This window comes from Octodon degus, unplaced genomic scaffold, assembly GCF_000260255.1.
Source record: "Octodon degus isolate 3935 unplaced genomic scaffold, OctDeg1.0 scaffold00057, whole genome shotgun sequence".
NCBI lineage: Eukaryota > Metazoa > Chordata > Mammalia > Rodentia > Octodontidae > Octodon > Octodon degus.
This window is the reverse complement of record NW_004524633.1, coordinates 88,952-105,238: the sequence shown is the minus strand read 5'-3', so window position 1 is coordinate 105,238 and position 16,287 is coordinate 88,952. Positions and strand designations below refer to the sequence as shown.

The 16,287-nt window shown below is 40.1% G+C and overlaps 1 protein-coding gene across 1 annotated transcript in view; it reads left to right on the top strand.

Annotated features, from left to right (window-relative positions):
* The first annotated feature begins 5,148 nt into the window (after window positions 1-5,148).
* The window catches only part of CUNH1orf87 (chromosome unknown C1orf87 homolog), a 54,270-nt gene continuing 43,131 nt past the window's right edge, over window positions 5,149-16,287 (top strand). Inside the window, 5 exon segments of the mRNA XM_012515306.1 lie at window positions 5,149-5,271; window positions 5,862-6,125; window positions 8,834-8,933; window positions 11,940-11,972; window positions 11,975-12,092. Of these exon segments, the coding sequence (XP_012370760.1) occupies window positions 5,149-5,271; window positions 5,862-6,125; window positions 8,834-8,933; window positions 11,940-11,972; window positions 11,975-12,092 (638 nt within the window).

Here is a 16,287-nt window from a genome sequence, read left to right as displayed (position 1 = left end):
TCACCATAGAGATTTTAGTGATCTTCACACTGGCTTTTCTGTCTCTATGCTTCCTTCTCTGTATTGGCCAGCTGCTGTGGTAAAATTGCACAGTACTCCACAGTTCATAACAATGCTCAAGTAAGCTTAGGTCCATAGCAGAGAGCCAAGGCAGCTTGTACTGCTCTCAGTTGGGTTGGGTTGCGTTGGGCTTTAAACTGTATCTTTGGTTGAGGTTTGCTCTGTGTTTTTCTTACTCTGAAAATAGTTGGCCTCAAGGTAGGTTCTGCTCAAGGTGATTAAAGAGAACAATATGAGTTCATTTTAAGCCTTTGCCTGTGCTTCACCCACTAAAATTTCAAAGGCTAAAAAAATAAAAATAATTTTAAAAAAAAGAATGCCAAGTTCATTTTGGCTGATGTTTTAGTCCAGGATAGGCCAGCTCCTAAGAAGAAACAGTGTGGCAGACAGGAATCAGAGAGAAGGAAAGAGCAGAGGACAAAGATAACCCTTTTCTGCCCAAGTCCCCAGTGACCCACCTCGCACCAGGGTCCCCACCCTAATAGTAAGTCAGCTATACCACCCCATAATTTAATCACCTTCTACAAGCTCCAGCTATGAGATCATGAGGCTCTTGAGGGACATCTAGATATAAACCACCACAACAAATAAATACTTAGCCTAACAAATTACTAAAGACCTCTACAACAAAAACTACAGTACTTTGAAAAAGAAGATCAACGAGGAATCAGAAAGTGGAAAAACATCTCCTGTTCTTGAGTAGTCAGGATTAATTGTCAAAATGGCCACACTGCCAAAACTAATGCACATATTTAATGGAATTCCAATCAGAATAATAACAGCATTTCTCAGAAAACTGGTGAAAATCCTAAAATTTGTGTGGAACCAGAAGAGAATCAGAAAAGCAAAAACAACCCTGAATAATGAGAACCAAGCAGTAGGCTTCATAATCCCAGATTTTGAGTTATGGTACAAAGCTACAGTGATAAAAACAGCATGATACTGAATGAAAAGTAGGTATATTAATCAGTGAAACAGAACAGAAGATGAAAACCCAGGTACATTCAAGTATCTGATCTTTATTTTTAAATTTTATTGTTTTATTTTGAAGAGAAAAACAGCAGAAAAATAGACAGAAACAGGGTAATATACAACAATACATATGTTACAGATTTCCAAACAAGAATAGCTAATTAACAATGGTTGTTATATTATCTATTTTTATAGTCAAATCTGTTGCTCAGATTAACAGATACTGTTATAGAACATTGTACAAATAATTAAATATTAACTCTTGCTTTCAATAAAATTTAAATGTTCATTCTCTACTTTTTTAAATTTATGTTAAAGAGAGTATAATAATAATTGATATAATACATTGGAAACAGTACACATTCAGAAGACCAAGATGAAAGGTATTCAACCATGGTTTTTGTATTTCACATTGCTGTCCTCAGTGTAGTTGCTTAGATCACAGATAGCAGCACACAGAGTCAAGGTGAAAATTCTAAATACTATGCTATTTAAAAAAAAAACTGATGGGAATTATTAGTACAATCATCTCAGCCATCCTGTATTTATACTTGTATGATTTCCTGCTTCCATTTTTCCTATTCTTTCTCCTTTCTCTCATATCTGTTGTTTAAGCCTTCAGTTCTGTTTCTTTCTGTTATACAATGTCTATTATACCTTCCAGATATTGTCTATTCTTTCAAGTTATTACACTAGGAAAACAAGATGATATTTAAACATATGGCTCTGATTCATTACACTTATGAGTATAGCCGCTAGTTGCATCCACTTACCTATAAAGGCCTTAAGTTTGTCTTTCTTTATAGCTTAGTAAAACTCCATTGTATAAAAATACCACATATTTTTCATCTGTTCCTCAGGTGTTGGGCATCTTGGTGGTTTCCAAGATTTGGCTATCATAAATTGTGCTGCTACAAACATGGGTGCACCTATATCATTGTGGTATGATATTTTCAGTTCTTTTAGGAAAATACCCAGACTGGGAATAGCTGGATTGAATGGGATTTTCAGTCCTAGTTTTTTGAGGAGTCTTCACACTGATTTTCATAGTGATTATACTAGTCTACATTCCCACCAGCAGTGGAGATTCTGTCCAGCATTTGTTATTAGTTGATTTCTTTATGTTAGCCATTCTTTCTAGGATGAGATAGTATCTCAACGTTGTTTTAATTTGGATTTCTTGGATGGCCACTGATTTGGAACATTTTTTCATGTATCTTTTTGTCTCTTGTATTTCTTCCCTTGAAAAGTGTGTATCCATCTCAGATGCCCATTTTTGGATTGGGTGTTTAGATTTTGGGGGCCTACCTGTGAGTGTGGGAGAGCTCCTGCTCTCCCCTGCACCTGCTGGACCTCTCTGGGCCAAGCCAGGGCCACCACATGAGTAAGGCTCTTCATCACGCTGTACCCTACTGCATGCCTGTATTGCTCCTTCAAGGTTTCTGTCATTTTTCTATTCTCTTTTTGTTATCAGTGTCTTCTTTAGAAATGTTTAGTAATTCTTTCACTATAGTTATGATTTTTTTTTACTTCAGAGATTATTTCTAATCTGATTTCCTCTATACCTTTCTGCAGTTGTTTCTTTACTTAAGTTGCTATTTTTTCTGCAATTTCAGGTGTGTGGCTTCCAGTTTATTTCATGCTGATGTCTCTTGAGTTAGTTCTGTGTGGGCTTGGGGCCTGAGAATGCATTTTCATCCTTTTTGTCATTTTCTATTTCAGACAGAACTCTTTATTTGATTTCTAAGATACTTTTCTGTGAAAATTTGATAGTAGGTAGCTGTATCACTGGAATCGGAAACTCTCTATAAATAGTGCGTTCTTTAGTTATCTCTCCCATGTCAGAGATTCTTCTTTTGTGTGTGTGCCAGGCTTTTGTCTTCTCTATTGATTGAGAGTGAGATATTGGCTGCCATTTGGCGCTGTCCTCTGTCCTTCAGTACAGGACTTTGTTGAGGTTATTACCCAAGCGCTTCCCAATATTATTACCCAAGGGAGAAACTGTGATTAATGGTTTTCTATTTACTGTAGTAGAATACTAATAACACCTAGTGAAATTTAGAAACTGATGAACTTTTGCAACTAATGGTTTGTACTTTAGACCATAGAGCAAACATTATGGCTATATAATAAAGCAGGTCTTAAATTGTGAACTTGTATGTAAGTTAGTTTCCCTGAGTTCTGTCTGGGAACTTCCCCTCCATGTACTGGGAGTCTTCCAGGCAGACTAGTTCACTCAGTTTACCTCCTGACATCTCTGTGCTGTGATGATCCTTCTGTAGGTCAGGGCCTTGGTCTAGATCCAGCTGGGCCTAGGAGTCAGCCTCAGCTCACCGGATCTAGTTCTACCAAACTCAGCGTCAACTGGCTGGGCTTGACCTGGGTCTGGCTGCTGTGCTTGGCTCCTTCTGGCTGCAGCCCACTGAAGTAGAGTGGATCAGCTGGGCCTGGCTGGCTACTGGGCTCTAGTCAAGTATCCAATCTTTGACAGTAGAGCAAATATGTCCTGGAGGGAAGGTACCTTTTTTATTAAATGGCACTGGGAAAATTAAATATCCACATGCAAAGGATTGAGTCTAGATCCACATATTTCACTAAACTAAAATAAAGAGAAATCAAATATCTGCATGTTAAAACAGAAGTACATCATCTGTTGGAAGATAAAATAGATAAACCTGCTGTAGACATAAGTATAGGTAAAGACTTTTGTAGCAAAACCCAGGGTCCACAAGAAATAATGCTAGGGGGGCTGGTGAGATGGCTCAGTGGTCTAAAGCACCTACTTAAAACAAACTTAGCAAAGCACAGGGACCACGGTTCAATCCCCCAGCACCACATGCCAGCCAGCCCCGCCCCCTGGTGGGCTGAGCTGGCCACACACACACACACACACACACACACACATAAATAAATAAATAAATAAATAAAATTAAAAAAAAAAAGAAAAGAAAAGAAAAGAAAAGAAAAGAAAAGAAAGAATGCTAGGAATCCACAGATGGGGTCATATCAGATTAAAAGGCTTCCGCACAGCAAAGGAAGAAGCAGAGTAAAGAAACAACTTACAGAATGGGAAAAATACTATTTATTCCTTGGAAAAAATGATTAATATCTAGAATATATAAAGAACTCAAAAAATTAGACCCTTTCAAAATAAAATATCCAATAAAAATATGAGCAACTGAAATTAATAGATACTTCCCAGAAGTATAAATGGCCAATAAGTACATGGGAAAAAAAAAAAAAAAAAAAAAAACTTCAACATTTCTGGCCAGTAAAGGAATGTTAATACTATTGAGATTTCATCTTACTCCAGAAAAAATATTACCAAGAAATCAAATAAAGACATCAAATTAAGAATAAATCAAATATCCTTGCCAAATCAAATGTTGGTGAGGATGTGGGGGAAAAAAAAAAAAACCCTGCTATGTTGGTGTGAACTAGTAAAACTACTTTGGAAATCAGTACAGAAATTCCTTAAAAATCCAAAAGTAGAAATTTCATTTAATCCAGATATTCTCCTTTTAGATATTTTCCTGAAAAAAGTAAAGACATCATATTATAGAGACCCATGCCTATCCATGTTTACAGTAACACAATTGATAATAGTTAAATCTTGAAAGTAAGTCCATCAACAGATGAATGGATGAAGAAAATGTGACATGTACCCATAATGGAGTACTATTTTGCTATGAAGAAAGATAAACTTAAGTTGTTTGTAAAAATTGGCAAACCTTGAGACCATAATGTTGAGTGAAATAAATCAGATACACAAGCTTACATGTCACAGAGTTTCTCTTATGTAAGAAGCCAAGAATATAAATCAAGAGCAAAATAAAAAATAGACAATAGGAAATAAGAAAATAGATCTTTTGCAAATGGAAGGGAGGTACTTGCTAACATATTTGTCAAATGTTTAATTCTATAATGCCAAAAGCAGTATTGATGCACATTTTCATCACTGGATACTCAGCGACCCACTGACTCAATGGCAGAAGCCTTCTGCAAATGGGAGTGTGTTTAAGGTGTCAGTTGGCTCACTCATGTTGTCCCTTATTTCCTTCTCTTCATGTGTTCCTTGTTTCTGTTCTCATCTTGCCAAGATATCTGATCAGGCAAATGTCTACTGAAGCTGTTCCCTCTGGAGACTAATCCTTGTCCTACATACATGGCCTCCCCAAGAGGAATTTCAAAGGCTAGTCTATGGCACAAAGGGCAGGAGGAGACTTTTGCCAGCCTGAAGTGAGTAGTTGAAAACTGATGGGTATTTTATATTGTGCATGAACAGGTGTTAGTCTTGACCACATGTTTTGGCATTGAACAGATAAAGACAGTCTGAGATGCAGGCCAGGCAGCATTCCAGGAAGCTTTCCTGAGGATTTCACAGACAATGCCTCAAAACTGAGCTCCCCACTCTCCTTCATAAAGGTGCCAAAGCTCAGAAGGTCCACAGTTGTCCTGATCAACTTAGTCAGGATCTTGTCTTCTTTGGTCTGCAAGGAAGAGACTGAGGGGGTCTCTATTTTTTATTCTAAATTCTCATACAATCATAATGATATTTTGGAAAAGACAGATGGGGGACATTGAAGAGCTTATGTGTCCTCTGAGAAGATTTACTTCCTGTCTTTTACTGCCAAATAAATCTGAGGCAAGGTAAACAAAGTCACTCCCTGACTGAATGTTCACTTCACTTGGAGGTGTCTCTTCCTGTCCTGTTCTAGCAAGGCCTTCAGGAGGACAATCTGAGGCTAGCACCTGGTGCTCTGCAGATTTCCTTGGGCCTTCACCTGTTTCATGTTAGAGCAATATTCACCCTGCCTCTGTTTTACTAGGACATTGCTCAGAAGGCAAGTGAAATGACGTGAGCAGATGCTTTCCTTCTCATCCTGGTCAGACAAGGACTCAGATCGCACCCTTTGAGTGACAGCTTGTTGGACCAGCTTCAGGAAGAGCTGAAGGCCCTGGACCCTGTCTCTTCAGGATTCCTCCTCACATGTCAATTGATCCACTTTCTCCTGAGGCTTAAGATTCCCCTGAAGTTGCCCACAGTCCAACTCCTTTGCCAGAGTTTCTCCAGAAGTGGCTCTCCTGAAATGGTAGAACATCTTGCTATGCTCAACTTTAGTGCCTCTTATTTGTGCCAAGAGGTTGTTCCCTACTTGAAATTAACCTCGCTTATGAATCCTTAAGCTTAGATTCATGCATAGAAGTTTCTAATCAGAACAGTCCAGATTTAGGTCTCTTAGCTCTATTTGATTTCTGTTGCAAGGGCTTTCATCACCTGCTCCTACCCCAGGGAGGATGATGACAGATTCAGTGTGATGGAGCCACTTGAGACTGTCCTGAGATGACTTGGCCTGTGTGCCCCAGTGTAAGAAGGGAAGGTGAGGCAAACCTACATGTTGTGGCCTTAGGGTTAATGGGAATAGTATCTTTAAAATATGATTTACCAGGCCTGCCAAAGAGCTCAGTAGATTAAAACACCTGCAAGCAGGCACAGGTGCTGGAGGGTTCGATCCCCAGGCCTGCTATGTTGGCCCCACCCCCAGGGCATGCTAAAATGGTGATTGAGACTGAGCATGGTGGCATGTGCCTATAATCCCAGAACTTGGGAGGCTGTAAACAGGAGAATCACTATGAGTCTGATCTAGTAGTGAGACCCTGAATGCCCTGTAGATCCTTCCCTAAAAATACAGAAAAAATATATGATTTACCACCACCACTTTACCGATTAGTAAAGTGAAGGCCAGAGGCTCTCTAGAAACTGGCTCAGACCACCCAAGCAATGAATGGCAGATCCAGTACTGAGACATATGCTGTCCAGCAACAAAGCCAGAGTCTTTGGGCACTGTCTAGGGGCTCTGTATCCAAACTCACACCCCAAGTTGAAAATAGAGTGACCCAAGTAAGGCAAATTCACAAAGCCATGGGAAAATATTCTACACTAGGAAAGGGTAATAATGAGGAGAAAATCATGAGTAAGCTGACTACAAGGCCACAGATAGAGTAAGCCTCAAGACAGAGGCCTGGGCTGTGGCCCTAATTCCAGCCCCATCCTCACAGTGACATGGGGTCTTCTCTACTTATTGTTCTCATGCCTTAGTGACCTCAGTTTCAAAACCACATCATGGTGCAGATCTCAGATGCTGCCTCAGGAGTTAGCAATGTGATAAATGCAAATTGAGCACCAACTAAAGGCTATGTCTAGCATTTAGTAGGTGCTCAGATATGTATTGATACTCTCCCAGAGCTGCATAATGGAATTCATTGTGTATTTATGAGAAGTTTTAGCAATATGATGTTAATTTATTTATAAGCCTCAAGAATCTTCAGTGTAATTGTTTTCTAGCCTGAGACATGGTTAGATCAGAGACCCTGCCTGGCCTCCCTCCTTCACTTCAGCCTCACTCCCTGCAGTTGTCTGTGCACTCATGCCTCAGGGTGCCATTCCAACTGCAACATGGAGTCAAAGGACATTCTTCTTGAATTTCTGCCTGAAATTTGTCATCAAGTCCAACAAATTCTTACCCCTAGAAATTATGAAATAATCTGCTGGATACATCTAAATATAAGCATGTCATATATAATAAATACAAAGTATGGTTAAAAATACAGTGTGTCTAAATTTGAAAAAATCATATTACAGTAAAATCATATTGCCACAAGTCCCCTTCACAATCTTTCAAACATGCTTGTCCCATGGTTCTTGCTAATTGCAGAAGCAGTTCTAGAGCCCTCTTGCTACAGATCTTTAGTTGTGCATTCCTGGCTACCTCCAAATCATGTTTCTGCAAGCCTGTCTTTCTGTTGGATGGCATGCAGTGGCAGGAGTTTCTTTATTTTTATCAAATATCCTAAAGACTCTCCCAAGAGAGGACTCCAGAACTGCTTTAGTCAGTGGCAAGAACGATGAATGAGTGTGTTTGAAGTGAGGAAGTCTATCCTGAGGGAGATTAATAGCAATGTGTCATCTACTGTAATAATATTTTTATTTAAACATTACTATATTTTTCTATTACCCCTGTATATTGGAGATGTGAGAAGGTAAGAGAGAGAAGCTAGACTAGGCTAGCTGTGCTATTTTAACAACTCAGATCCTCAGGGGCTTAGAACAGAAATTTGTGTTCTTGTTTTTAACTTAAATTACATTCCATAAAGTCAGGCATAGCCCTCTCAGCCACTAGTGTTACCTTACCTGCAACACCCAGGCTGCTACAGGTTCCCTGGAATATTTTTGGACAGTGGCAAGGGCAGAAGAGAAGGATGCGGAAGGGTGCACAGGTGCCCAGAGTGGAAATGGCCACTTTTCACAGCTCAGGGCCAGAGCTGGGCATACTCACCCAACCATGAGTAACCAGGAAGTAAAACTTACTTTTGTCCAGAGAGGTGATAAGAGGAATATTTGACGGGCTGGCCAGATAGCTCAACAGACTAAAGTGCCTGCTTAGGCAGTTACAGGGACTGGGGTTTGATCCCCAGTGTACTGTGCCAGCCCTGCCCCCAGGAAGTGCTGAGAAGGCAACTGAATCTGGGCGTGGTGGTGCACGCCTGTAAACCCAGCGCCTGGGAGGCTGAAAGCAGGAGGATCACTACGAGTCCGATCTGTGTAATGAGACCCTGTAGACACTGTACTAAATACTTAAAAAAAAAAGAATACTTGAAAAAAATCTACTAATAATTATATTTTAAGATCAGTTTTTAAAACTTTTGTTGGTAAAATTTTTCCAAATGCATTTTTTGTCAGCAGCCTATTTCCCATCAGTGTGAACTAAACAAGGATATTCTATTTTACACTTCATTTCAGGTGAATTACGGAAAGTTTCTCTGCTCTTTACACAACGCAGCTTCCGATGATTCACAGCAAAGTGGAGCAGCTGCAGACGGCAACCCAAGGGAAGGCCAAGGTAGAGCAATGCTACCCGAAGGTGCCCTGTCTTCTTTGGACATACTGCTCTAGATGCCCAAGCAGCCGGGCTACCCTAAGAAAGTACCACAGCCAAAATAGCTCCAAAGGACATATATTTACTTCCCAAAGGCTGGAAAGTAAAAGTCCAAGATGACAGCCCAGCCAGCCAGGGTGGCCAAGAGCCATTTCTGGGGTTGAAGATGCTGACCCTGCAAGATCTGATCAGGTGAAAACGCCAGGGCAGCACGCTGATGCCTCACCGGTGCAGAGAGCATGGCTTTGCTCTCCACAGTGGGGTTTCTGGTCGTGGGCTCTCAAGCTTGCTGTCTCTGTCCCTGTCTCTGTCTCTGTCTGTCTCTGTCTCTCTCTGTGTCTCTGTCTCTGTCTCTGTTTCTCTCTTCTCTCTCTCTGTCTCTGTCTCTGTTTCTCTCTTCTCTCTCTCTCTCTCTGTCTCTGTCTGTCTCTACCCTCTCTCCCCTTTCTCTCCTCTCCACTTTTCCCTCTCCCCTCTCCCCTCTCCCCATCTCCTATCTCTCTTTCTCCCCGCTCTCCTCTGTTTCTCTTTTCATCCCCATTGCAGAAAGTGTTCTGTAGCCAGGACGTCTCTTTCTCAACAGCAAGCATGTACATTTTTATGTGGTTGTGCGGAAATGAAAAGCACCCTATGAACTAAGAATCAACTGTGTGCAAGTACAGAGCTCAGCTGCACCGCGGAGCTCAGTAAGTGAAGCCCTTCAGTACAGGTCCAGCCTGAGGTATGCAGTACAGAAGCCAACAATTCATTTGCAAGTTAGCAAAGGGGAAAAATTAATTAAAACTAGGATTTGAGAAGCTAGCTGTGATAGCACATGCTTATAATGCTAGCACTTGGGAGACTGACACAGGAGTATTTTCTCAAATTGGAGGCCAGCCTGGGCTTCAGAGTGAATTCAAAACCAATCTGGACTACATAGTGAGAACCTGTCACAAAAAAAAAAAAGAAAAAAAAGACAACTTTAAAAAAGTAGGATTTGGGGCCAGGGAGATGGCTCAGTAGGATAAGCGCTTGACTGGCAAATGCAAGGATCTGAGTTCAATCCCTGGTTCTGCAAAATAAATAAATAAATAAATAAATAGGATTTGAAAAATAGAATTAGATGCACATATATCATTATGGTATGATGCTTTTTTAAAAAAAAATTAGTACAAGTTCTCACTACACAGATCATACTCACAGTGATCCTCCTGTTTTCAGCCTCGCAAGCCCTGGGATTACAGGCTTGTGCCACCACTTCCAGTTCCAGTCGTTGCCATCTCAGAACCCCCTCTGGGTGTGGGAGGGGGGCGCGGAGGCAGGGCCAGGGCCGGCGCAGCAGGCCGCATGTCAAACCTTGGTCCCTGCATCTGCCTAAACAGGCATTTTAATCTACTGAGCTATCTGGCCAGTCTGGTATGGTGCTTATAATTCTTTTGGGAGGATAACAAGAAAGGAAAGTAGCTAGGTCAAATGGGACCTCTAGTTTTAGATTTTTAAGAAATATTCACACTGATTTTCACAGAGGTCACACCTGTCTACACTCTGACCAAGAGTGGATAAAAGTTCTTTTTTCCTCAGAGCCACATCATCTTTTGTTATTGGTTGATTTGTTGATAATAGCCATTATTTTTGGAGTAGTTTGTAATAGCTTAGTCATGGAAACAACCCAAATACTCATCAACTGAGGAATGGACAAAAAAGGGTTTGGTTTTTTTACACAATGAAGTACTACTCAGACAAAAAGAAGGATAAACTTGAGACATTTATAACTAAGTGGATGGACCTTATTCTTAGGTAAAAGAATTGGACACATATTTGTAAATATTGCATTCTCTTGCTGGCATGAGAAAGTGAAAGTGTAAATAAGAACTAAAATGTATAATAGCTATTGTAAAATAGAAAGTATTCAAAGGGAGAGGGAAAATGAGGTCAAAGGAAAAAGAAAAAACTAGAAAAAATAAAATGGAAACAAAGCTTTGTGAATTTTTAGGGACAGGGTAAGTAAGAGGAAAGGAATGGGGAGTAAAAATGAACTAAGATATATCATGTACAGGTGCACACACCCAGTGATGAATGTCATCATTAGGCATATCTAAATTATACCAAGAAACTTAATTATTTAAAAATTGAATTCAACCACACATCAAAAATGTCATTCACTATGAACAAGCTGGTTTCTTTGCAAGGATGCCACAGTGGTTCGATATCTTCAAATCAATAAACATGATATATACGTCAAATAAAATGAAGGATAAAAATTTTATTATTTCAATAAATTCATGAAATTATTTGACTAACAAAAAGAAAAATACAATTAGAGATAAATTAAAGTATGATCCTTTCCACATTCCCCAAGAAATTGATGCAGAACAGGGAGATCAATCTGCTTAGCATTCTAGTCACAGGACCCTGGCTCAGTCAAGAATACCTGTATTGCATATATTTGCATACCACACTGTGAACAAATTATCACTCCAGCTACTTCTCTAGCTTTCTTAGACCAAAGCCATGGGGATGCAGCACACCACACAGATTCTCTGGTCAAAGGGGCTGGTAGGAGCTGCTTTGCTTTGCTATAGAAATGAATAATTTGGAAATTTGGCTCACCATTAATAATTATCTAAGTTTCAGAAAAAAACAAGATTAAACAGGAAAGTGAACTAGTTTTTTACGTTTGTTTCCCCTCAAATTGGAAGAAAGTGCTAGAAAGGTGAATTAAAACTGTGGTTCATACAGCCGGCAGGTGGGTCCCTTCAGCAAGAATCTTGCTCACTCTGGGGGCAGTCTTGAGTTATTCTGTGATGAGTCCCCAGCCAGGGTTTCAAGGTTAGGGCTGAGGCAGCTGGATTCCAGGGTGCAGAGGTTAGGGCAAGGTTATTGGAGAGCAGATTGAGGAACACAGTAGAAAGACATGCAGCTGCTTGTGTGATCCATCTTTCCTCAGTTTGTCTCCTGCCCTTCTACCCAGTGCCTTACCTTGGCCATCAGACACTGACCAGAGCCTGCTGGACATTCTGAAGATGGTTTGCAGACACCCAGCAGCCAACTCAGCATAGAGCAGCTCAACCTGTGCTTTTGAAGAGAAGGTAAATCATTCTCTGGCTGCCTTCCCCTCCCAAGGTAGCAACAATCAATCATTAGGTTGCTCAGCTTCCAAAGGCTCCTTCATCCCCCTGAGTCTATACTAATCCAGCATAGCTGTGGTCTGTGTTCTTCCTTAGAGTCCTCATGGAATTGTTTGACTTCTTGTGTGACAGGAGAAAAACACAATAGAAATAGAATTATGTAATGTGTGGAACTGGTCCAGAATGACATTGGGCTGTTTTGTGTTGATAGAAAATATGACAACATTCTGATAATATTTTGTGATGGAAAAATGAGTATTCTTTCCAGGCCAGATTCATTTCTAATATCTTCCCTTAGCTTCCAGTGAGACCTGTATGCTGTATCTCATTCCTAGGAACACCACTTGCAGGGACTGATGTAACATTACTGATAGAGGTCAGCACACTGCTTTGGAACATTAACTGTGCAGACATGTTCTCTGGAAAAGTATCCAGGACTGCATTGATTCATGGTTCTTTTGTAGCACAGACTACTCTGGATATAGGTGAAACAATCATGGTCACTGCTGCTGTCACTGAATTAACTGTACCTCATCTCTACCTCACAACTGGATTGTTACTCTGTCCTAAGCATTGTGCTACTTTATTTACATGGTTTCCTTAAAAGGTTAATCCTTTAAAAAAATACCACAGAATCTAGTAGGTATTTAAAGGATTAAAAGGTTAATCCTTTAAAAAATACCACAGAACCACCGTATGATTTCATAAATGAAATAAAAGGGAGTCTTAGAAAGGCCAGTTTTATCACCTGGGGCCACAGGTAACAATGGCAAAGCCAAAACTCTTCCAGGAGAGACTTCCATTGAGCCTGCTATTCACTAGTGTGAATTCTAGAGTGCTAAAAAAAAAGTGGAAATTATAGGAGAAAAAGAGTCTTGTCAGAAAAACTGGAGTATATCTCTCATCTATGTACAAAGAGATTAGAATTGAGAAAGTCATGGAATTTTACTATGGAAGAAAGGGTACGATATATCGCATGTGAGCTTTTATTCTAGGATAAAAACTGCATTTACACAGTGTGCCATGCAATGCAAAGCTTGTGTTGTAGTTCAGTACAAACTACATGTGAAAGCATGTTTCAATTAAAGCGAGTCTGTATACCCTCAATGGGCTTTAGTATGCACACTAGCAGAACTATAGAAATAGACTGAAGAACAGTAATTCCTTGTTAGATTAGAAGACAAAATAACACCCTTGGGGAAGCCTAAATGCTCCCAGACTTTCATACAATTGAAAGCTTGAACATTATAACATATTTATTTAATCTCTTTGAGTCTCACATCTTCATCTGGAAAACCTTCTTTCAAATAAGTACCTCCACTGCCTACTGGGAGGATTAAATCAGACAAATACGTGAAACTACTTAGCATACTACCTGATATACAAGGCTCTAAATAAGTGTTAGTTTCCCACTTTCCAAACAAATCCATCTGATGAGGATCTGACTTTTAAACATCTAAAGAAAGCAGGATTGTTCCCATGGTCAAGCAAGGACCCCATGGATCCCCAGCTACCAGAGATATTTTTATTGTTCCCCACAGCTGGGCTTCAAAGCTTAACTTTGTGGTTTAGATCCAAGGAAATGGGGTGCATTTTTCTTGAAGCTACTCAGCCTTTTGTGAGCCATCTGGCATCTTTTAAGAAATCTGGAACTCACTCAAAGTGTATTGCAGTTCTGGGAGGCATGTGAAATAGAATTATATTTCCCCAGAATGTGAGGTGAATGTCAGCCCAAGGGACACTGCGTACACGAAGCCATAACAGTCACACCCAGCTTCCTTGCTCCTGGACACAGCACTGAGTAGAATGAGAAGACCCTATACTGAAGGCTTTTTCCTTTTAATCAGTCATTCTTCTTCTCTTTGGATGACACAAGAGAGAATCCATGACCTTTGTGTGTCCCATGAAAGCTATAGTCTCTCCCAAGGAAAAATAAAGGAATAGTCATACCTACCATTTAAAGAGTTGACTGTCTGTAACTTGCAAGATACATAAACACCATTCTCAAGGATAATATGAGTATTGTTCCTCAAATCAATGGAATCCTGTCTGTTTATAAAGAATAGCACAGAAATAAGTTAACTATCTGTTCTCTTCATTGTGTGGAGACCCTTATCCTATTCCTCACACTCGTCTTCAATGTGATGATGGGTTTTGGCAGGGCTGCTAAACAGTGTGGATTCACATACATTGATTTATTAGCTGTTGTGCCCATACCCAAGTCAAGTGTAGACTCCATGTGGCTAGGAAACCTGAGAAGTTGTGAAGGTATCAGCTCAGCTTAGCCCTCTTATGCATAATGCATATTCCTGACTTCTGAAACTAATCCCTACTCTGCCTTATGTCACAGACTCTCCCCCACTTTTACCTGGCTTCCCTTCTTCTTGTAGCAAGCTCTCTAGCACACAGACTGCTCACCTCTAGTTACTCTTTGCCTCATTGTCATGCAACTTTCTCATTATCATCAGGATGCAAACATTCCTATGGCTGAACTGATGGAGATTTGTAAATATGAGGTTTACTCTTGCAGTCAGACTCCAGCCAGAATGCCAGTAGAACTAACCTGATGGTCAGTCCTCCTTCTACAGTTTGTCAGGTTTCTTTCTCATGTTTAACTGTCATATCTATAAACTGCGCTAAGACAAAGGATTTCTACTAGTCTTGACTCATTTCCCTCTTTTAAGACAAAAGCTTTCTTTCTGATCAACATGGCACATGTATTCTTCCATTTGTCACAAAAATCATTCAGTATTCTCTCAGCACTGTGATAGGCACTGAGGACAACAAGCCCTGTGAAGACTGTCTAGAATCAGGACTAGAAAATCTAGTGCTTTATACTCCCAGCAATACCAAGGCCTTGGCAGCTGACAGCCAGCATGTGAAGTGATGGGGAGAAACTCAAGTTGAGGGGAAGGACGAAGTTGGCAGTTATCACTCTGTCAAGCAATGTTTTGAGAAATAGTTGTTTTATGTGTAACTTTTGAATAACGTAGACATTTTGATTGCAACAGAAGAAAAACAAACATTTTCATTATGGATCTTTGTACTCTGAAGGTTTTGAGAACAGTCTTCTGCAGCACCCAGGGCTCTCTGGAGTGTTTCCATGCTGCTCTGCTCTCTGTGTGCATTGTCTCTCAGGGCTCTCCATCGTTCTTTCAGCAACACTGCTACCCTATTGATAACCTGATGTTCATTGTAGCTCACAGCAAAACTTAGTGTTGCCAAAAGTAAGGAATGTGTTTGTTTATTTATTTATTGATTGATTGATTGATTGATTGATTGTATTTGGTACAGGGTCTCACCATGCAGCTCATACTCATAGTGATCCACCTTTTTCAGCTTGCCCAGAACTGGGATTACAGGTCTGCACCACCGTGCCTCGAGTCGGTCACTGGCTCAGTGTGTTCAGGCATGGAACCAGCAAGGCATGTGGTGCCAAGGATTGGACCCTAGTCCCAAGCTTTCCTAAGTAGGCACTTAGTCCACTGAGCTATCTTGCTGGCCCAGGAATCTGTTTTTAGAATAACTTTTTAATATTAATGTTTAAAAATACACCAACATACTGTTCTCAGGAGAAAAACTTAGGGTTTTTTAGGGTGACCAAAACCTCTGGTTTTGCCAACCTCCAAATACACCCTCCACTCTTCAGTGATTTCAACACATTCATTCACCCTCTCATTCATCCATGTGTCCAATTGTTGGCCATTTAGTTTTCAAGACTGTGCTAGGCAATTGTGATTAAAAAAAAGAAAAGAAAAAGAAACACTTTCAGCTCTCAGTAGCAACCATCTTGGAAGGAAGCTCAGCCATTACAAAAGGATGTACAGAAAGAGTAGAATGGAAATTTCAGCATGGACCCTACATTAGTTCATTAATTCATCCGTGATTTTCACGTGCTTTTCCTGTGTTCCCCAGCTTCTTATTCTTGTAATAAACTGAATCTAGTTCTTCATATTTCAAAATATTCCTTCAATTTTCTTGTTAAAACTTCCCTGACTTTATTTCTTTACATCTAAATTTCAAACTCAAATGTGTTGTCTTTCCTTCGATGAAGATAAGTTCTTTGTTACTGATTATTTTTGGGCAGAGAGGAAGGTTGTTGTTGCCACTTTTTGTTTGTGTGGTGCTGAGGATGGAATCCAGAGACTTGGGAGTGCTAAGTAAAGCTGCACCACTGAGCTACATGCCTGACCCTTGCCATTATTTAGAAA